General features: G+C 42.2%; 1 protein-coding gene and 1 pseudogene across 1 annotated transcript in view; both read left to right on the forward strand.

Annotated features, from left to right (window-relative positions):
• The window catches only part of CDHR4 (cadherin related family member 4), a 58941-nt gene that overhangs the window by 12377 nt on the left and 22815 nt on the right, over positions 1–23749 (forward strand). The window contains exons 3-6 of the mRNA XM_063427458.1: positions 8642–8829; positions 13027–13189; positions 14180–14271; positions 14541–14633. Coding sequence (XP_063283528.1) covers positions 8642–8829; positions 13027–13189; positions 14180–14271; positions 14541–14633 — 536 coding nt within the window. The remainder of the gene's footprint in view (positions 1–8641; positions 8830–13026; positions 13190–14179; positions 14272–14540; positions 14634–23749) is intronic.
• Positions 17755–20998, forward strand: LOC134568612 (uncharacterized; annotated as a pseudogene).

The following is a 23749-nucleotide window of genomic DNA, read 5'->3' on the forward strand; positions in this document are numbered from 1 at the left end:
AATAACATCATATCTCCATTATACTCTTTAAAATAGGACCGTGTCCTTGAACTCGTGGTATGTCGTACGAGCATGACAGAAAAAGGAGCCGTAATGTAGGCTAACCATAACTGTAATATACATGTAATATCTGCATTGTAAAATAAAATAACTTATTAAAACCATATATATATATATAATAAGCAAACTGAAACAAAATAGACAACCTAAGATCGTGTAAAATAAGTATTTGAAAGTTTAACCGATTACTGTGCAGGAAACGTATGATTGGTTGGATCAGTACGTGTGATTCAACCCAAGTATGCATGAAAAGGAATTAAATCCTTGTGTCATGGTTAACAACAAAGAAATGAGGCCTGTAACGTAGGCTGATTTAATTGTAATGAAATGGATAATTATAAAAAAAACTCCAGTAAGCGTGGGAGTCCAATGTCTATACAGAAATGTTAGCTGGTTTCATACCCTTGATGTTATAAGTGATACCTTAAAAATAGCATGAAAATGGTCTGTCTATTTAACCAAGCAACTTTTTAACCAAATGTAAATACATGAAATGATGAAATGTAACTCACGAAAAAGATCTATGTGAATACATAGCAGAATAACCGAATCTTAGTATGAAGGGAAACAGAAGTTAGCATGAATAGCTTAACCGTATGCATTTTATTGCAAACAGCAATCGTGCATAGAATATACTATGAATAAGTGCCGACCAGAAAACACAAACCGAAATGACAATCGTTTAAATGAAGCAAGGTTGGTTTTTACATGAAATGCAATAATGTCTGAGAAGCCTGTAGTACACTGAATGACCGGTAGGGGTCAGTGTGTAGGCGAAAATGCAGTGGTTCGATGGTTTGTACATGAAATGCAATAATGTCTGAGAAGCCTGTAGTACACTGAATGACCGGTAAGGGTCAGTGTGTAGGCGAAAATGCAGTGGTTCGATGGTTTGTACATGAAATGCAATAATGTCTGAGAAGCCTGTAGTACACTGAATGACCGGTAGGGGTCAGTGTGTAGGCGAAAATGCAGTGGTTCGATGGTTTGTACATGAAATGCAATAATGTCTGAGAAGCCTGTAGTACACTGAATGACCGGTAGGGGTCAGTGTGTAGGCGAAAATGCAGTGGTTCGATGGTTTGTACATGAAATGCAATAATGTCTGAGAAGCCTGTAGTACACTGAATGACCGGTAGGGGTCAGTGTGTAGGCGAAAATGCAGTGGTTCGATGGTTTGTACATGAAATGCAATAATGTCTGAGAAGCCTGTAGTACACTGAATGACCGGTAGGGGTCAGTGTGTAGGCGAAAATGCAGTGGTTCGATGGTTTGTACATGAAATGCAATAATGTCTGAGAAGCCTGTAGTACACTGAATGACCGGTAGGGGTCAGTGTGTAGGCGAAAATGCAGTGGTTCGATGGTTTGTACATGAAATGCAATAATGTCTGAGAAGCCTGTAGTACACCGAATAACCGGTAGGGGGTTTAAACGAATGATATGCATGAACATGCAATGGTTTTAGAACAGACTTAGACAAAATGCAGCCGTAAAGTGAGGACCTGACCCGTGCATGGTGCCGTGGGACTGATGCCTGGCATAACGGGTAGGTTGACTTACAGTTTGTGAGTCACTTGGACACCATCCACAGCAATGGATTGAAGAAAGAAGGTGGTAGGCCAGAAAAGCCTGTGGCTGGATTCCTCTCACAGCTCTGCTTAAAAAACCTCATGGAGTAATCAGGTAAAATGGCGTCTGGATGACCCGGAAGTGGAAATGATGCAGCGCTGACCTCGAACGATATGGAGCCAGGTAAGGGGTGTCCCTTAAGTAGGGAAGAGGTGTGTCATACGCCCCTCCCACAATTACAGGCCAAAAGGCCTTAATACATATAAATACGTATAATTAAAATAATAAATAAAATAATTAAATAAATATGCATATGTAATTTCATTCTAACTGTATTTTGTTATTAATATATATATCGGTAACAAAATACACTTAGAATGACATTCTATATATATCTATCTATATATAAAATACAAATAACCGCAAATATATATATATAGATAAATACATATAATTATATAAAAGATTACATTAGTATACACGTAGAATTTAAATACCTATAAATGCATATATATTAAAATTCTACGTGTATATTTAAATAATCTTTTAACGTAATTATGTGATTTGATTAATTAAAATTTGATTGACATGCCTGACAACACAGGGAGAAAGTGCTGAGAATTTAATTCGCAAGCACTATATTTGACCCTGTAACTCTCCAAGACACCATAAAACCTGGGGGGTACTGTTTTACTCGGGAGACTTCGCTGAACTCAAATATTAGTGTTTCAAACTGGTAAATTGTATTACAACGATGATGTTTTATGTAAAAGTTACGTTTTTCGTATTTTTTACAAGCGAACGGCACTTTTATGGTCTATATTATTGTTGTAATATGTTTTACTGTTTTAAAACACTAATATTTGTGTCTAGTGAAGTCTCCCGAGAATAACAGTACCCCCCATGTAAAGGTTTTATGGTGTTTTGGAAAGTTAGAGAGTCACATATAAGGCTTGCATTTCATTTTTTTGACATTGAAATTTGCCAGATTGGTTATGTTGCCTTTGAGAGCGTATGGCAGCCCAGGAATGAGAATTACCCCTATGATGGCATACCATTTGCAAAAGTAGACAACCCGAGGTATTGCAAGTGGGGTATGCCCAGTCTTTCTTAGTAGCCACTTAGTCACAAACACTGGCCAAATATTCGTTTTTTGCTTTTTTCACGCAAAAACAAATATGAACGCTAACTTTGGCCAGTGTTTGTGACTAGCCACTTAGTCACAAACACTGGCCAAATATTCATTTTTTGCTTTTTTCACACAAAAACAAATATGAACGCTAACTTTGGCCAGTGTTTGTGACTAAGTGGCTACTAAAAAAGACTAAACATACCCCACTTTCAATACCTTGGCTTGTCTACTTTTTTTAAATGCTATGCCATTATGGGGGTAATTCTCATTCCTGGGCTACCACACCGTCTCAAAGGTAACATTACTAATCTGGAAAATTCAATTTAAAAATGGAATGTTCTATATTTGACCCTGTAACTTTCCAAAACAACATAGAACCTGTTAATGGGGGGTACTGTTGTACTCGTGAGACATCGCTGATTACAAATATGTGCATTTTTTTGCAGTAAAACCTAACAGTATTATGACATTCACAGTTAAAATGTCAGACGGAAATGCAAATTTTTAAAAAAAATCTTATTTTCTCACATTTTTTTAAATTTTATTCATAATAAATGATGTTCCATATATGAATAGTTAATGATAGATTAAAGTCCTGTTTCTCCTGAACAAAATGATATATAATAAGTGTGGGTGCATATAATTTGAAAGAGGGGAACTACAGGTGAACAGACATATAGCGTAAATTCTAGTTTTTGTTTACGTTTTGTTTTGATCAGAACGTGCACTATTGACTCCGTCCTGAAGGGGTTAAACAAGGAAGAGACAACAGAATTATAAATTTTATATCAGAATAGCCTAGAAGACAGCTGATTTAGTTTCTATTTCCAATTCAGTAATGTGGGTAATACTTCACAAATTCCAATTTAGTGAATAAGTCTAATGCATGTATTGCAGAATTGCAGTAGTGTTGTAGTATGGATCTTTATAAGCCAATGGGAATAAACTTGGTGCTAAAGTAAAGTGACACTTTGACTTTAATCAAGTACAGCAACCAGCAATGTTTGACGTTCTAGATAAATATATTTAAAACACAGTGTAAAAAAAAAAAGAAACAAAAGAGTGCAAGCACAAAATATACAAATATACAGAGAATGCCTACAATGAGGGGAAATAGTAGTTGATCCCCTGCTGATTTTGAATGTTTGCCCACTGACAAAGAAATTATCAGTCTACAATTTTAATGGTAGGTGTATTTTAACAGTGAGAGAGAATAACAAAAAATCCAGAAAAACACGTCAAGAAAGTTATAAATTGATTTGCATGTCAATGAGTGAAATAAGTATTTGATCCCCTATCAATCAGCAAGATTTCTGCCTCCCAGGTGTCTTTTATAGAGGTAACGAGCTGAGATTAGGAGCAATCTCTTAAAGGGAGTGCTCCTAATCTCAGCTCGTTACTTGTATAAAAGACACCAGTCCACAGAAGCAATCAATCAGATTCCAAACTCTCCACCATGGCCAAGACCAAAGAGCTATCCAAGGATGTCATGGACAAGATTTTAGACCTACACAAGGCTACATAAGGCTAGGATGGGCTACAAGACCATCGCCAAGCAGCTTGGTGAGAAAGTGAAAACAGTTGGTGCGATTAATTGCAAATGGAAGAAACACAAAATAACTGTCAGTCTCCCTCGGTCTGGTGCTCCATGCAAGATCTTACCCTGGAGTTTCAATGATCATTAGAGCGGTGAGGAATCAGCCCAGAACTACAATGGAGGATCTTGTTAATGATCTCAAGGCAGCTAGGACCATAGGCACCAAGAAAACAATTGGTAGCACACTACGCCGTGAAGGACTAAAATCCTGTAGCACCCACAAGGTCCAGCTGCTCAAGAAAGCACATATGCAGGCCCGTCTGAAGTTTGTCAATGTACATCTGAATGATTCAGAGGAGAACTGGGTCAAAGTGTTGTGGTCAGAAGAGACCAAAATTGAGCCTATGACCCCAAGTACACCATCCCCACCCAGGGCCGGATTAACATAGGGGCTGATGGAGCTGCAGCTCCAGGCCCAGGCCCATGGAATAGGCCCATTTAAAAAAAAAAATTAAAGATTTTTATTTTTTTTATTTTTTTTTACACACTACTCTTAGGTTTGCCACCTGACTGGTATTTTACTGGCACAGCCGGTATTTGAGGCTGCCTGGCCGTGCCAGTATTGCAGTAATACCGGCAATACAAATGCAGGTATTTTTCTCAATATAAACAGAGATTATTCTGCAATACCAGCACCGGCCAGTAGGGGTCACTGTGTGTGGAGAGAGGCAGTAATAGGAAGTTACAGCATATCGCTCCCTGCCTCTCTCTATTACTCACTAATCTGTGGGGGAGCAGCTACACAGCACAGAGAATCCAGACAGCAGATCTACAGCTCAGGTAAGTGAGGGATGGGGGGAAAGGCAGCAGGGAGACATGGGGACACTGAGGCACTAGGGGACACATGGGGACACTGGATGACACGTGGGGACACAGATACCACGAGACCTGGGGACACAGACACTTGGGGACACTGGAAAACATGGGGACACTGAGACACTAGGGGACACTGTGAGACATGGGGACTTGGGAGACACTGAGACATTGGGAAATGGAGAAACTAGGGACACAGTGCTGTGTCCCCATGTTCCCAGTGTCCCCATGTCCCCCAGCCTGTGTCCCTAGTGTCTCAGTGTCCCCATGGCTCCCAGTGTCCCCAAGTGTCTCAGTGTCCCCGGGTCTCTCAGTGTACCCATGTCTTACTGTGTCTCCCAGTGTCTGTGTCCCCATGTCTCAGTGTCCCTAGTGACTCAGTGTCCCCATGTCTCCCAGTGTCCCCAAGTGTCTCAGCGCCCCATGTCTCCCAGTGTCCCCAAGTGTCTCAGTGAACCTGGGTCTCTCAGTGTACCCATGTCTTACTGTGTCCCCTAGTATCCTAGTGACATGGGGACACACTGAGACATGGGAACACTGGGAGACTGGGGGACTGGGCGACGTAAGGACACTGACACTGTGATACATAGGGACACTGAGAGACTGTGTGACTTGCGAGACTGAGACACTGGGAGACAGGGAGACACTGGGAGCAATCCATCTATACAGCAGAATCAAACTGTAAGTAGTTTGTTGGTGATTTTACAGAATTTTCTCTTGTGTCACTCCTTGTGATTTACATCATGTGATGTCACACATAACTAATTAATTATACAAATGATTAAGGCTGGTATTTTTTTCCAAGAAAGGTGGCAACCCTAACTACTCTTCACATACTCTTGCTTAAAGGAACACTATAGGGTCAGGAACACAATTATGTATTATGTTTAAACCAACCTCTAGCCCCCCTCACCCTCTTTTGCCTCCCTAAATATAGTAAAATCTTACTTGTATTCAAGTCTGCAGCTGCAGGCTCTGCCTCTGAACTGACACTGTCTGCTGACATCATCAGAAGTGGAGGTCTGAGCAAATGACAATGCTTCCCCATAGGATTGACTGAGACTGTCAACTAGGCAACATCTCCTCATAAAGAAACATTGATTCAATGCATCTTTATGAGGAAAGTTCAGTGTCTGCATGCAGAGGGTGGAGACACTGAATGGCAGTGCTGCACACTAGGCAGTACTTTCCCAGGAAGCACCTCTAGCAGCCATCTAAGGAGTGGCTATTGGAGTTATGTTCTCTGAAAAGACAGTGTTTAAGTTTGGAAGCTTAAGATAGATGCATGGGAACAAGACTTGTGTGGACAGGCTGACAATAAAATTAGTTTAGATAATGCAGACTTTTGTCTCTCTAACATTGTGGCATGTCCCCTTTCTTCTACACTCACTACATACACCTTTTCTCTGTCCCAGACTTTATACCAGGAGCTTCTGCCTGCTAGTAAGAAGGTAAGGAGACAAGTGGACATGTGAGTGCTACGGGACAGTCCTTAGAAAGCGTGGAGCGAACACATCATTAGACGCATTTATGTAAAGCTCAGAGCTCAGGGTGCTGCCTGCATTGTATGCCCTTAGTTGGACAGCCTGCATAATTGGTGGGCAGCCGGACATGCATTCATGCCAGGCTGTCCTTCCAATTCTTTGGACAGACATGTCCCCTTTTTGAGCATCTTCGCCCCTTTTGGCAGTTCTGGCCATGTGATTCGCATGCCAGTGGCACACCCTTTTACCCCGCCCATTGACATCCTGCTTCACTGGACACTGCTGTTAGGGGGTATGGATTTACTTGAAAGATGAAAGCATAAATTAGAGAGAGATTAGCATAGAGTATGTGTTTTCGTATAGCTGCATCCTTTGAGTTTCCCTCCAATACCATCTCTATCAGATATATGATGCTTGGGAGGTATGATTGTTTTAGTGTTTTTGGTCTATAAGATTCTGTAAATAGGCCCATCATAATTGTCAGCACCAGGCCCACTGGGCTCTTAATCTGGCCCTGTCCCCACCGTCAAACATGGAGGTGGAAACATTATGCTTTCGGGGTGTTTTTCTGCTAGGTGGACAGGACAACTGCACTACATCAAAGGGACGGGGCCATTTACTGTCAAATCTTGGGTGAGAACCTTTTTCCCTCAGCCAGGGCATTGAAAATGGGTCGTGGATGGGTATTGCAGCATGACGATGACCCAAAACACATAGCCAAGGCAACAATGAGTGGCTCAAGAAGAAGCACATTAAGGTCCTCGAGTGGCCTAGCCAGTCTCCAGACCGTAATACCAGAGAAAATCTGTGAAGGGAGCTGAAGGCTCGAGTTGCCAAACGTAAGCCTTGAAATCTTAATGACTTGGAGAGGATCTGCAAAGAGGAGTGGGAAAAAAATCCCTCCTGAGATGTGTGCAAACCTTGTGGCCAATTACAAGAAACACCTGACGTCTGCCAACAAGGGCTTTGCCACCAAGTACTAAGTCGAAGGGGTCAAATACTCATTTCCCTCATTGATATGCAAATCAATTTATAACTATTTTGACATGCATTTTTCTGGATTTTTGTTGTTGTTGTTATTCTGTCTCTCACTGTTAAAATACACCTATCATTAACATTATAGACTGATCATTTCTTTGTCATTGGGCAAACGTTCAAAATCAGCAGGTGATCAAATACTTTTTTCCCTCACTGTATATTAATATTCTAGAATGCCACAGGCACTGAGCACAGTCACAGGGTATGGATGTTGGCAAGAAAGAGTTAATTTGGAGTTTTATTTACAGGTAGGCTGGCTGGTCTCTGGGCAGACTCTTCAAGGATTTGTCAAGGGCTTTGTGAGCCCTAAATGATTTTAAATGTATCTGGTACAAGCGCAATCCTATCACTGCTACAGGACATTTGTAAAAGCGAGCTGCGCTGCCGCACCCCCACCCTCCTTATCCTTTAAGTATTATTATCGTATGGTTTTTGTTAGGCAAAGGGTTAATATTACAGGATGGACTTAATGAATAATGGCTTTAAATATTATCAGGTTAATTATGACTGGCATTGTGTTTGGGTTATTAAAGTTAAGTTAAAACGTTAATAAATTATGTTATGTTAGTTGTTATTAAATTTGGTTGGTAATTACCACAACCTCATTTAAAAGTTAAGAAGTTTTCTGTGTGAATTGCTTGGACTCTAAACCCTTCAGTTACTAATCTTGCCTACCAATTATATTCAAAACATGCAACAATCCATGTATCTACAAAAAAATAAATTAAAATGTAATGCAGGTTTTAAATACGCCAAACGTGAGTCTGTTGTATAGTTGAGGGACACACACAAGCTTGGAGTAGTCAAATGCTACTCAATTGGTCCGGGATGATCAGCTCAGTGTGCGGCTCATTTTCTTGATTTTCTCATTTTCTTATACAGTGTTGTAATATAAATAATGATCACAGGGATTAAACAGTATATTATATTTCTTTTTCTTGTACAGTAAGTTTTGTGGGTCTCCCGGACACAGTAACCCTATTACAGAGCTCAACTCAAGGAACCGTTGTTTACACATTCCCCATGGAGAACTGCAACAGCACAAACCCTACAGTAACCATGGATGCGAGCCCAACTACCAACTTTTTTAACACACCATCTCTATCCATTGCTGGTTTGGATTACAATATAGAGGTGAGGTTTAGGGCAACGAAGGAGAATAGCAGTTCTGTTGGTAGATAAAATATATTTTACAAATACACAATGCTGTGGATATGTAGCTAATATTTTATATCGTACAACATAATCTAGTCATAGAAACATGCACCATTCGACCCATCTAGTCTGCCCAGTTTTCTAGATATTTTCATTAGTCCCTGGCCTTATCTTATAGTTAGGATAGCCTTATGCCTATCCCACGCATGCTTAAACTCCTTCACTGTGTTTACCTCTACCACTTCAGCTGGAAGGCTATTCCATGCATCCACTACCCTCTCAGTAAAGTAATACTTCCTGATATTATTTTTAAACCTTTGCACCTCTAATTTAAGACTATGTCCTCTTGTTGTGGTAGTTTTTCTTCTTTTAAATATAGTCTCCTCCTTTACTGTGTTGATGTTTCTATCCTATCGCCACCGGTCTCGTCTTTCCTCCAATCCTGATCTATGTATGCGCATTATCATATAACTCTGCCCATCATGCATATATAATCATCTATGTGCAAGCCATAAGTGTGGTGGATCCAGGTGGAGCAATAGTGTGCATGCTCCCCTGGAGATGCCAGAGGAATATATGTCTGACAGGCAGCAGTGGCTAACTGAGGGGTTGTCACCACTCTGTCATCCAAATGTTTTTGTATTAAAGACATTAAAACAAATTGCCATGGCAACCACTTGTTAAAAATATTTAAAGCAGAATCACCAGCATGCTCACCTTATGGATCTGAATAGCATAAGTATTGGAGTATTGTTTGGATTATTGCAGCCCCCACCCACTGACATGGGTGGACAATGATCTATATTATGTGTATATGGGATGCACTGTGTATGTTAGGGAAGTGTGTTTGTGTGAAGGTTGTGCAGTGTGTCTGTAGGTAATCTTGTGTTGTGTGCGTAAAGGATTCATAGTGTGTGCATGGGAATATTCGATGCTCTGTGTAAGTCAGGGATGCACTGTGTGTCAAGGATGGTGTGTTTGTGTGTGTGTGTGTAAAGGTTTTGCAGTGTGTGTCTGTAGGGGATCTAGTGTGCGTAAACGATCCATAGTGTTTACATGACTAAATATGTATGTGTATATATATATATATATATATTTTTAGTTATTGAGAAATAAGTGATATTTCCCCTCCTTTCTTCTCCCCTCTAGACAGGGGAGATGACATTGAAAACCCTGGTGGTCCGGTGGGGTCTCTAGAACTGAACCTCAATCGGGTGCAGGTCCAGATCACTCTTCTCGTGAGCTCTGACACTGTTCAGTGTTTAACCGCGGCAACATACTGAACTGTGTCACTCACACAACAAATAGTTTGTACCTGGCTGAGGTGCAGATTGCATGGAGGGTGCCGGCTCTGCATGGGACAGCGGGGGAGATCCTTTGATCTCCCTTGCCAGCCACGGCCCATGGACATCACTGCCCATTTGCCTAGTTAGTCTGATGGCCAGTCCGGGCCTGCTGACAGATAGCTGCAGTCCCCCTTGTGTGGGATTGATTTAACTGATGTGTGATTGTGTGTACATTTGATTGGCAACTGAAACAGAACCTTGCTTTAAGTATCACCCAGTGGCGTACACACAAACCATGGGGCCCCGGTGCGAAAATGATCTGTGCCCCCCTCCCTATTCCCCCCCGACACACACACACACACACACATACATAAGACACCCACACACACATACAAACAGGCAGGCACACATATATACATACAGACACACACAGACATACATACAGACCGACACACAGACATACACATACATACAGACTGACACACAGACAGGCACACAGACACATACATACAAACAGACAGGCACACATACATACACACACACACATACAGACAGACAGACACACACACACACAAGACACACATACATACATACAAATAGACAAGCACACACACATACAGGCAGACACACACACAGACAGACACACATACATACATACAAAGACAGGCACACACACACACATACATACAGACAGACACACACACAAAATATTTTAATCACCCTCCTGTTTCCTACCTTTAAGGTGCAGGAAGGTGACTTCCACTGGGGTCCAGTGGTGGCTCAGGTGGATGGGAGTCAGAGTTCCCACTCTGACTCCCTCTGCATCCTCCCGTGCGGCTCTCAGTGTTAGCTGGGAGGAGTGACGTGCAGTCACTTCCTCCCAGCTTGTGATGTCATCACAGGGGGCCCAGTCACGCTGTTATAGCTGCCAGCGCTGACCCGGCCCCCTGACAATCCACATCTATGCTGTCAGGGCCACCCGATGGACCCCTTGGCCAGCGGCCCCAGCGGTTTGCCGCGCAGGCCGGGGCCGCAGAAGATGATGGCGGTTGATACCCGGTCACAGCTGCGACCCCTGCGACCGTGGTATGTACGCCGCTGGTCTCACCCATTGTCAAGTTTTGTGAACGTGTCTGCTATACACAAGGAAAAGTAGTCCCAACTTTATTTATTTAATTAAAACTAGAGCACTGAGGGGAAAAAAACAGATTCAGATATAGAGAGCTATATAGAAACAGATTAGATGAAGCTTATTTTTTATGGCTGAGACGCTTTTATAATACAATCAGAATACTGCTCAAAAAGCATCAAAGTACTTCTATGCCTGTGCTAAAATTATCACCACTAACTCTGACTGGCTCTTTGACTAATTGTTTATACCAGTGCCAACTGCACGCTCAAATCAAGATTATATATACTCGACGTTGATATATCCAAAGATATTTTTTTCTTAAAACAGTCCCAGGAATTAAGTTGAATAAAAAGTGTTGCGTAATGACAAAAATCTAAATTACGCTCTTAAGAATAAATCATTTTGACAAATAATTGACAAGTCTCTGGCTAGTTTATAGTACTGTGTGTGACTAATCATGTTTGTGTTTATTTGTACATGGGGAGTCCACACATATATGTCTCATCCCTGGCCACAAAGATGTTTAATGTGGTTTTGAATACACATCTTAGTTGTATGAATATGTATGCCATTGTTTATATCAAGTGGATGTGAAATATATTTTCTTCTGTTTATGGTAAGTAGATAATTTTGAGGCGTTACTGAATGCATTTTTATTAAAAACTTTGCTACTGGTCATTACAAAATCTATTAAACACCATCAGGATTATCTACTAAAGTGAAAATTGCAGGGCATTCAAAGTGAATTGAAAAGTGAAGTTAAAGTTTAAGGACAGAACAGCCAAACTGAAAAAGCCTTGACTTGGTGAATTTTTCAAATGTGTATGTTTTGTCCTAAAACTTTTAAATCTCTTTGAATACTGAGCAAATTTTACTTCAGTGAAAAACCCCGAAAGTGTCTTGCGTTGTATCTTCAGTGTTTTATATGCGTTTCACAATAAACAGTGTATACATATTAAACACTGGTTATACTGTGTAGTGTATATTGTATATAGCCCTTTCTGTGTTAGCAGTCTGTAGGAGATATAGGATTATTGACTAAGCTACAATTTGTCTGGAATTCACCAGTGAATTTGCAAGTTTTAGGCAAAAATAGACGAATTGGCAACATTTGTTTCAAGTACTTTAATAATTTTGCCTTCAGTTTGCAATTCCAGGATGATATCGCAAATATTAATGGTTTGGTAAAAAACTCTAACGAGAAGTTATTCACTAAACAGGCCCTGAATGCAGAAATGACAAGGAAAACGCACAATTTTGTCCAAAATAGCTAAGCCTGAGAAGACCTGTAAATGACAATGTTTGCAATTCAAGAATTCATCTACTTTGGTCTATAATGTGCAGTTCACCTGTGGATTCTCTACAATTCCTGTTTTAGTGAATCAATTCCACTGTAAGTGGTGGGACTTTAATGGACCAGTACCAGTCTTTCAAATCTGTCTATTTGGTAGGACAACATTATTATTATCTTCACAATGAGTGGTCAAAAGGCACTACACATTCAAATAATGTGAGGTATTCTTCATAATAAAACAATAAATACTGTATGTATGAGCTCTAAATGTTCCTTCTATATACTTTACAATTGACATGCTTTTTGTCTGAGTAACAGAAGTCAGAGGGAAAATCTGTATTATGTAGTGTATGCATGCATGACAAACATGGTATCTAGATTTATGGCAGTGCAAGACGCAGTTAAACAGAACGGACAATTTGTTTAGAACTCTGTGTATAAAACTCTCTCCATGTCTCGTATAGATCACCCTGAGCAGCACCGTGGCCCTGAATGCAGATGTCGTCAACCAGTACATTCTGACCATTACAGCAACCTGTGATAACGAAACAGTCTTCAATCAACTGTTTGTGATGATCAAAAACGATATTGTCGAACCTCAGTGTGAACCAAAGTTTTCAAGTCAAGGTGAGCAGAGACACGCGGGAAAGATTTATCAAAGTGTTGTGTTTTTAAAAATGGTGCAAAACTGTGAAAACAGAGGAGCCATCAATGGAATGTGCATGCTGGTCCCATTTTCCAGGGTAATTGTTGACTTTTGCTGAATTGTTTTACTTTAGCCACTTTGGCCACTTTTTAAAGCAGAAAACTTTAATAAATCTCCATTGTATGTTCATGTTTTGTAACGTATCGACAGATGAGAGGGGATTAAAGGAAATACAGAGGAAGCTCAAGAGGTACAAATGGTGGACTATAGTAATACAGTCTATATTGGTCAACATTGCATAGTTACATAGTTGTGTCCATCAAGTTCAGCCTTCCTTACATCTGTTTTTTGCTGTTGATACAAAAGCAGGCAAATAAAAACCATTTGAAGTACTTCAAATTTTGCAACAAACTAGGAAAATATTCCTTCTTGACCCCAGAATAACCGTCAGATGGACCATTGGATCAAGAAGCTATTACCCTACAGCTGAAAAATTATATAATTGAATATTATGTTTTTGAAAGTATGCACCTAGTTTCTGTTGAAACATCTGTACGGACTCTGAATAATAAACTGCTTCTACTAATTACAATGTAACATGCACAATGATAATATAAAGCTATGGGTTTCACAGTCTCTTGGGAGGTACATGAATAATACAGCCCGGGGTGGTGCAAAATTCATAACTGGTCAGAGAAAATCCATGAATGTATTACAACTGTGGCCCCATATGAGCCATCTTGATTGGTTTGTAGATTGCTTGTGACTTTTATATACTGCGATATCATGTGGAACTGTTGTCTGTGGGTGAAGAAGTGTCATTCTCTGTATGAGAATATGTGAGGTATGTCGTGAATCAACAAAAGAAAGGTCCTGGTTTTGATCAGTGCAATGTTACCAGTATGAACAACATCAATGAAGTCAGTAAAAATACTAGATATTTATATGTATGATTTGATTTTCCCATGCAGCTGGAGATACAGTGACGGTTTACTCAAACATTCCTGCTTCCAGTCCTATATACAAAGTTGTATTACGGCAGCCCAATAATGCCCCGGTGACGGTGAGTGTGAGATAGAAAATATTTGTATGTGTAGCTATCTGTCTGTCGGAGTATCTGTCTGTCTGATGGTCAATGTATTTTTATGTCTGTCTGTTTGTCTGTCTGTAATAAATGCCGCAATGGCATTATATAAAATAGTAAAATGCAAAGAACGTAAAAAAATGCATTGATGATTATATAGGAAGAATGATTACATGTTGGCACCATAACGTTTTTGGCAACAATATTCTAAATTACATTAACTCCTTTATTCTGCTTTCTCTATACAGTACAGCATAATACAGCCCAGTCCTTCTGTTTTCGCGATTTCTACCAGTGGAAGTGTTCTTTCGCCAACTTCTGGCTTCACTAATGCAGCCAAAGTGAGTGTCTTTGGATAGAGATGCAGGTTTTCTTAAATGTGTGAATTAAATTATAGCAGGAACAGCATTGTCTGGGTCCAAGAACAAAATGTTGCTCTCACCCTGCTTTCTAAAATCACTACCCTGAATGCAAAGCACCTTCCACACCCATTATAACATATTGTCCTCTGTGCCCACTCTTCTGAATACAGTAACTGATATCCCATGTCTTTCCCATTTGAAAGGAGATCTTCCTATGTTTCCACAGTTAATACACAGACCATAATTCCATTGCAATTAAAGTACCAAGCTAGTCCTCTGGTTCTCCCCAAGATCATTACCTTGCATGTCTCTCCTTGTCTTCTAGTCATCTTTCTTCTGGACAGCTTACTGAGCTCAGAGCTGTTGGGCAGCAAAGAATAAACTCTAAATCATACACTGAAGTACAACAAAGAGGCAGGCTTTTCAAATAAGCTTTATTGGCACTTCTTAAACAGACAAGCAAGTAGCATACAGATTGGCAGCCATGGAATTTCAGATCCAATGGTCCTTGCACATAGGAAACTGTGGTGGAATCTCGGTAAAAATAAATTTAGTAGGCCGAGATTACCACGTGGCATGTGTACGTGCATATGCTGACGTATCGATCAGTTGGTTGCACGAGGCAAGATACGATCAGTAGTGTACGGAGCATGTGCAAGAATACAGGATATAGTATTCCCCTCCTCCATTGTGCTGGACAAGCCATGCGGTCAAACAGGAAGTTAGTTCTTATTTGTGTTGATTGGTTAAGAGAATGTGCGGGTGGAGCTTAATATGGGAGGAGTTATATGCCTATATAAGGAGCCTGCACTATTGTCCGGGGCTCAGAATTTGCTGTATTTTGGTGACGCTAGTCCCTCTGAGTCCCGATCGGTGATCCAATAAAGAATCTCTTCCTTCCTGAAGAAACCTGTGTCCATCTCTCTGTGCTTGGCTTCCGTCAGTTTCTCCGGTATCATTTGGTGCATTGGCCGGGAAACTCATCGTTCAACGGTAGCTGAGAGGCAGAGGCGTGAGACGGTCTATCTTTGCCCACGTTCTCTACGGCTGCACCCCTGAACTTCTGCGTGGACCTCCCTTCGTCTCGGCGCCACTGGTCTGTTGTCCAGGAGATCATCGGCCTCTACGTGAGAAGTGCTGGGGTGTCCCCGTCGATGAGTGTGAACTCAGGTTCAGGAACGAGGAGGTAAGACAACTGCTGTTTTAGACGGCAGGACCCACTAGGGGTATACCGATTGTGCGGTAGGCCCAAAGGGGTTTTGAATCTGTGTATCTGCCCCCTCTGTCGGAGGGAAGGAGCGAAGGCGCACCGCTCGATCGAACGCTCTTTAGTCAGACCGTTTGATTTGGTTAGTCAGGCGGGGTTCTGGTGTAAATAGCCCTAGCCGGACACCGGTGTCTTGTCTAGACTAGCGTTCTAGGGTGTATATTACGTTCGCTAGGTCGGAGGGACCGGGAGACTAAGCGGCGCCTGTGTAAATTCGGTTCGCTAGTTCTCATCCTATCTGGGCTAAGTGGGAAGGCGTGTAAATTTGGAACCCACTAGACTTTTGATAGTGCGACTAAGAGGCGCCTGTGTAAATTCGGTTCTCTAGCTCGCTATATATGTGGTGATTGGGCAGTGTGGCTAACCAAAACGGGTGTATATAGTTTTAGGTAGTCCATTCAAGGTACTGGCCAATAGTTTAGTTGGGAATTGTAAATGTGTTAACGATTGTTTTAGTAAAGTGTATATCTTGTTAGATAGCGCGAGCTCAGCCGTCTAGCGAGAGTGTTAATAGTGTGTTGCTGTATTATAGTGCACGGTACCATAACCCTGTATATTTACTGACACTGTATATAAGTACTAATCATTGTTGTCCATTGCATGTTTAACACCATAACCACTAATAATTGTATTGTGACCTTAACTTGTGCTTTGACCTATGCTAACCGTACTGTAACCGCTATTTGTAAAAGACGATGTTACTGGGGTGTGTTATAGACGGGTAATTCGTATATAGAGAATTATAGCGTGGGTGACTGTATAGTTACGCCAAAGGGCATAATATTGATTATATAGTGACTGGTGTAACAGCTGTGTGTGTACGGGAATTCCCTGAGTGTTTATTGTTATTGTGTACGTTTCACTTGGTAACCGTACCACGTGGTGCTGTTGCCAGAGGAAACGGGTGTGACTGTTGAATAGTACGCGTGTATAGTATTCGTTGTCGACGACGTTCCGTTGTTAAGTATGGGTGCGTCGCAGTCAACGATTCCGGATCCCTTAGGTTGTATGGTGAAGAATTTTAAAAAGGGATTCAAAACTTGTGATTTTGGGGTTAAGATGTCTCCTGTGCGTTTAGTTACTTTGTGCACTAGGGAGTGGCCTACTTTGGTTGCGGCATGGCCGCCACGTGGCAGTTTGGATCTAACTCTGGTACAGCGCTTACACGTGGCTGTATCAGGTAGGCCTGAACTTTACGGCCAGTTTCCTTATATTGACTGTTGGAGACAGGCCGTAAATGACTCGCCAAAATGGCTCCAGACATGCCACGAGGAGCAGTGTCGCCTCATGGTAGCTAGGACTTGTTCGTCCACTAGGACTGGTGTTAGGCCCATTTTGGACACGCCTCCTGAGTCCGAGATCCCTTTGCCGCCCCCTTACTTTCCGTTAAGAGGAAGTGACACAAACGCAGGAAGTCCTGCAGCCCTCCCCTCATTACCCCCATCCACTTCCGCTTCCTCCTCCAGTACAGGATCCACCCCCCCTCGTACTAAATCTCCCCTTCCGGAACCAGAACCCACCCCCATTAGAAACGAATATCCTGATTTGGCGCCACTTCAGACTTCCGGTCAAGCTTCATCTAGCTCGGCTCGAAGTGTTTTATTTACGACCTTTTCCCAAAACCAACCTCCCACATCCCCATACCCTATCTCTCCCCGACCGGAACCCATGACTGACGCCTCTCTACGTAGCCCCATCCAAACCCGACAGTTGACTGGTGCCCAACAATTAAAGCACTATCAGATGCCTCTTCGTCTGAATCCCGGGTCAGCTTATATCGATGCCGCAGGTCAAATGGCACACGCTGACCCAGTCTTCGTATATGTCCCATTTACCACAACCGATCTTTTAAACTGGAAGACCCATAATTCCTCGTATACTGAGAAACCACAAGCTATGACTGATCTGTTCACCTCAATAGTACAGACGCATAATCCGACATGGGCTGATTGCCAGCAGTTACTAATGACTTTATTTAACAATGAGGAAAGGACAAGAATAAATCAAGCAGCCATAAAAGCACTAGAGGATAGAGCCCGTGTTTTGAACCAAGCTAATCCAGCAGCATGGGCCGCAACACATTATCCCAACACTGATCCCGATTGGAACGTAAATGGTGCTGATATGGTTCAACTCAGAGCCTATAGAGACGCTATAATTGCTGGCATGAAAGCAGGAGGAAAGAAAGCCATTAACATGTCGAAGACAGTTGAGGTGATTCAGAAAAGCGATGAAGCGCCCAGTGTCTTTTATGACTGATTATTGGAGGCATACCGCTTGTATACCCCCTTTAATCCGGAAGACGCAGACAATTCCCGAATGGTTAACTCCGCCTTTGTCAGCCAAGCATACGGAGATATTAAGCGCAAGCTACAAAAGTTAGAAGGGTTTGCAGGTATGTCCATCACCCAACTAATGGAGGTAGCAAATAAGGTCTATATGAACAGGGATACAGAAAGTAAGAAAGAGGAAGAGCGCAAGATGCGTAAAAAGGCTGATATGCTAGCGGTAGCGATCGCAGGCGTAGATAAACGGGGCCCAGATAGAGGCAATAATAGATGGAGTAGGGAGCCTTTGAGTAGGGATCAATGCGCGTATTGCAAGGAAGAAGGGCATTGGAGGAACGAATGTCCGCAAAGAGAGCAGTACGAGAGAGACCAACCCAGGGCAGGCTACGGAAACTTTAGGCTATGGGAACAGAGGAAGTGTTAGGGAAGACAGGTATATTCCAGCAGCGCAAAGGTCCCGCGATAGAGAAGGTAGGGACTTTGTAGGATTGGCTGACACGGTCATGGAGGACTATTGATACCGACCGGGCTCCATCCCCCTTGGTCGAGCGGAGCCTATGGTCGATGTATCAATAGGGGGAAAAAGGAGTGCGTTCATGATCGACACTGGTGCTGAACATTCAGTGGTGACTAATCTAGTTGCTCCTCCATCTGGAAGGACTATTACTGTGATAGGAGCAACTGGAAGAAGTGCTGAAAAACCGGTTCTTAAAAGTCGACTCTGTACATTGGGAGGCCACGTAGTAAAACACCAATTCCTTTATATGCCTGAATGTCCAGTCCAATTGCTGGGACGTGATATGCTATCAAAATTACAAGCGCAGATTACGTTCCTACCAAATGGAACAACATCCTTAAAGTTTAATGGACCTTCAGGTATTATGACTTTATCCGTACCAAAGGAAGAAGAGTGGCGACTTTATACAGTGTTGACTAGCCAAAACCCTAGGAGTGATGAGACATTGTTTAACATACCAGGAGTTTGGGCAGAGAACAACCCACCAGGACTGGCCCGCAATATTCCACCTATAAAAATTGAACTGAAACTTGGGGTTTATCCAGTAAGCCTAAGACAATACCACATCCCACAGAAGGCTAAGAAGAACATCCAATCCTATCTGGATAAGTTCATACGGTATGGTATCCTAAAATTCTGTACTTCCCCCTGGAACACCCCATTGCTGCCTGTTCAAAAGCCCGGTACAGATGAGTATCGACCTGTGCAGGACTTGAGAGCAGTCAATGATGCGGTTGTTAGTATACATCCAGTTGTACCCAATCCATATAACCTGCTTGCTTTAATTCCGGGCGGGGCTACTTACTTCACAGTCTTAGATCTCAAAGATGCCTTCTTTTGCCTCCGAATTGCCGCAGAAAGTCAATGTATTTTCGCTTTCCAATGGGAGAACGCTGTAACGGGCTCAAAACGCCAAATGACTTGGACAAGACTGCCCCAAGGGTTTAAAAATTCACCTACCCTATTTGGTTCAGCTCTAAGTCAAGATCTACTGGATTTCGAGTCTATCCCAGGAGAATGTGTATTGTTACAATATGTAGATGACTTGTTGATAGCAGCAGTTACAAAAGAAAAATGTCAGCAAGCAACGCACGATCTACTACATATTCTCTGGAAGGCAGGATACAAGGTGTCCAGGAAGAAGGCTCAGTTGTGTTTGCCAACTGTCAAGTATCTGGGATTCCATATCTCTGAAGGTCAAAGGATTATGGGACCAGAGAGAAAAGAAGCTGTCTGCCAAATACCAATACCCAAGAATAGAAGACAAGTGCGAGAATTCTTGGGGGCAGCAGGCTTCTGTAGGATATGGATTCCCAGCTATGCGATACTGGCAAAACCTCTGTACGCAGCTATCAAAGGTACAGAGCACGACCCCTTCTTATGGACCCAAGAACAGCAAACGGCATTTGAAGATGTGAAGAAGGCTTTGATGAGTGCCCCAGCATTAGGTCTACCTGATCACACACGACCATTCTACCTGTATGTACACGAGCAAAGAAGAATGGCTGTGGGAGTATTGACACAGTACTTGGGATCATGGCAAAGACCTGTTGCCTACATGTCTAAGCAATTGGATGCAGTGGCCAGCGGACTTCCACCTTGTCTAAGAGCCGTAGCTGCAGCCGCCCTGCTAGTAGCTGAAGCCGATAAACTCACTCTGGGTCAAGAACTTTATGTACGAGTCCCACATGCAGTACAGACGTTGTTGGATTACAAAGGAAATCATTGGTTTAGTAACAGCCGTATGACCAAGTATCAAGCAATGTTGTGTGAAAACCCAAGAGTGCATTTAGAGACTGTAAACACCTTAAATCCAGCTACCCTTTTGCCGCAACCTACTGAAAGTCAACATGATTGTTTGGAAGTAATGGATGAAGTATTCTCAAGTAGACCAGATCTTCGTGATTTTCCCATCCAGAACCCCGATGTTCAATATTATACCGACGGCAGTAGTTATGTGAAAGAAGGGATCCGCTATGCAGGATATGCAGTAACAACAATAGACAAGGTGATAGAAGCTCGGCCACTGGCGAAAGGAACATCAGCACAAAAGGCAGAATTAATAGCACTAACACGAGCGTTACAATTGGCTGAAGGTTTAAGAGTGAATATCTATACGGACTCTAAGTATGCGTTCTTAACCACTCATGCCCACGGAGCTTTGTATAAAGAAAGAGGACTACTGAATTCAGAAGGCAAAGAAATCAAATACGCAGCCGAAATCCTACAACTATTGGAAGCAGTGTGGGAGCCGAAAGAAGTCGGTATCATACATTGTCGAGCGCATCTGAGAGGAGATGGTGATGTAACCAAGGGAAATCGGATGGCAGATAGTGCAGCTAAGCGTGCTGCTGAATCAGGAAGACAGGAGTATGTGGGGCATATAGCTGCTCTTATACCAACTCCACTGTCCCAATGGACTCCAGTTTATACAGCTCAAGAAGAGGAGTGGTTAAAGACTGAACCGGGAAAGTATTTGGAGAACAAGTGGTATCAGCTAGAAGATGGAAGAATAGTCATACCAGCATCACTAGCGGTAGAAATTGTCCAAAATTATCACAACGGGACACATTCTGGGAGAGACAGTACTGAAGAATCTCTCAGGAAACATTTCTACATACCAAGATTGTCCAACTTGACTCAGGCCATTGTACGCAGATGTGTAACGTGTGCTAAGAATAATGCAAGACAAGGACCAGTAAAGCCACCAGGAGTCCAGTTTATGGGGGGACTCCCCATGTCCGATCTACAAATAGACTTTACAGTAATGCCTAAATCGGGTGGACATCGTTACCTGTTGGTAATTGTGTGCACCTATTCAGGCTGGGTAGAAGCATGTCCTACTCGTACAGAGAAAGCAGGAGAAGTTGTAAGATTCCTGCTACGAGAAATAATACCCCGATATGGACTACCCTGTTCTATAGGATCGGACAATGGTCCAGCTTTTGTTCACCAGTGCCTACAACAACTGACTCATATGCTTGGTATAAAGTGGAGGCTTCATACTGCATATAGACCCCAGAGTTCTGGTAAGGTAGAGAGAATGAATAGAACTATTAAGAACCAGTTGGCTAAAATGTGTCAGGAAACCCAACTTAAGTGGAACGTTCTCTTACCCATAGCTCTATTGCGAATCCGCAGTACTCCTACCAGAAGGATGGGCCTCTCTCCTTTTGAAATCATGTATGGGCGACCACCTCCCGTACTTGGTAACTTAAGGGGGGATTTGAGTCAGTTGGGAGAAGGAATTACCCGGCAGCAGGTTGTAGAGTTGGGTAAGACTATGGAGGAGGTACAGAAATGGGTACAAGATAGATTACCTGTGAATATTCATCCCCCTGTTCATAGTTATCATCCAGGAGACCAAGTGTGGATTAAAGAGTGGAATAATGTACCGTTAGGGCCCAAGTGGAGAGGTCCTTATGTTGTTCTTTTGTCTACCCCTACAGCGATAAAAGTAGCCGAAGTAACTCCGTGGATACATCACTCCAGGGTTAAACCAGCAGCAGTCGATTCTTGGCAAGTTACAACAGATCCAGAGAATCCCTGCAAGATCCGGTTGAAACGCACTACTCAGTCGGAGTAACGAGGAATTATTGTGGATTACAAATTTTATTGTTACAGGTGTGAGTGAGAAGGCCATAATAAAGCCTGTCCGCTTACCAACACATAGTGTATAAGCCAGGAAAGTCTCGAAGGGACACCTGTGAAGACGAGCAGAACTCCATTCCCTGCAGCCCTCACATCCTGGAAGCTGAGGTTCCATCGCACGGTCGAAGACTGAGGATGACGGCGAAAGATGTGCTTTTGATTGTGTTTATTTATATGTGTTTTTATATTCAGGAAGGTAGAGGTACCGACACTCCTAGCTGTGAGGTATGCATTAAGACTACGAGAACAGGTAACCATATTTCCCAAACCCTAATTTGGCATTCACAATACGAATGTAAAGGAGAGGTATCAAGATGTAGATACCTAAATATAGACTATAGTGTGTGCCATTTAGGAGTAGGAGAACCTAAGTGCTTCAGTCCAGAGTATCAACCTCGTACAATTTGGTTGACTCTCAGGAATGGAGATCCTCAGGGGACCCTAATTAATAAGACGGTGTTAGAATCCGTATATTCTTCGGGTGTTCTGCTATTTGATGCGTGTAAAGCGATATCAAGTGGTAGAAAGCCGTGGAATGTATGTGGGGATCTTAGATGGGAGAGGACGTATGGGTCTAATGATAAATATATTTGTCCCAGTAGTAAAAATAAATATGTAAGTCCTAGATGCCCAAATAAAGACTATAACTTTTGCCCATATTGGTCTTGTGTGGGGTGGGCGACTTGGGGACAGACAGTAGATAAAGACATGATAGTGACTAAGTTGCCGACTAGCCCTTATTGTAAGTCTATGGAATGCAACCCAGTCCATATACTTATTAATAACCCCGACAAGTTCCTAGATAAGTATGGAAATTTATTTGGGTTTCAGATATACGGGACGGGTTTAGATCCTGGGACATTATTGTTTATAGGAATAGAGACTGATACGGTATCCTCCCAGACTCATCAAGTATACCATTCCTTTTATGAAGAGATGAGTATAGATAATAAGATCCCCCATAACGCTAAAAACCTGTTCATTGACCTAGCTGAAAGTATTGCCGGTAGTCTTAATGTTACCAACTGCTATGTGTGTGGAGGTACTAACATGGGAGACCAATGGCCTTGGGAAGCAAAGGAGGTAATGTCCGGTTCTGAGGCAGTTGACCAACTAATATCTACACAAGCCGATTATCATTTGAGTGTTAGAGGTAAATCTGAGTGGAGATTAAAGACCTCCATCATAGGTTATGTTTGCATAGCAAGGAAAGGAATAATGTATAATACTTCTGTAGGAGAATTAACTTGTCTAGGGCAAAAAGCTTATGATGATGATACTAAAAATACAACTTGGTGGTCGGCTTCAAATGTCTCAGAACCATCTAACCCGTTTGCTAGATATGCCAGTTTAAAGGATGTGTGGTTTGACT

The sequence above is a fragment of the Pelobates fuscus genome, chromosome 7, assembly GCF_036172605.1.
Source record: "Pelobates fuscus isolate aPelFus1 chromosome 7, aPelFus1.pri, whole genome shotgun sequence".
NCBI lineage: Eukaryota > Metazoa > Chordata > Amphibia > Anura > Pelobatidae > Pelobates > Pelobates fuscus.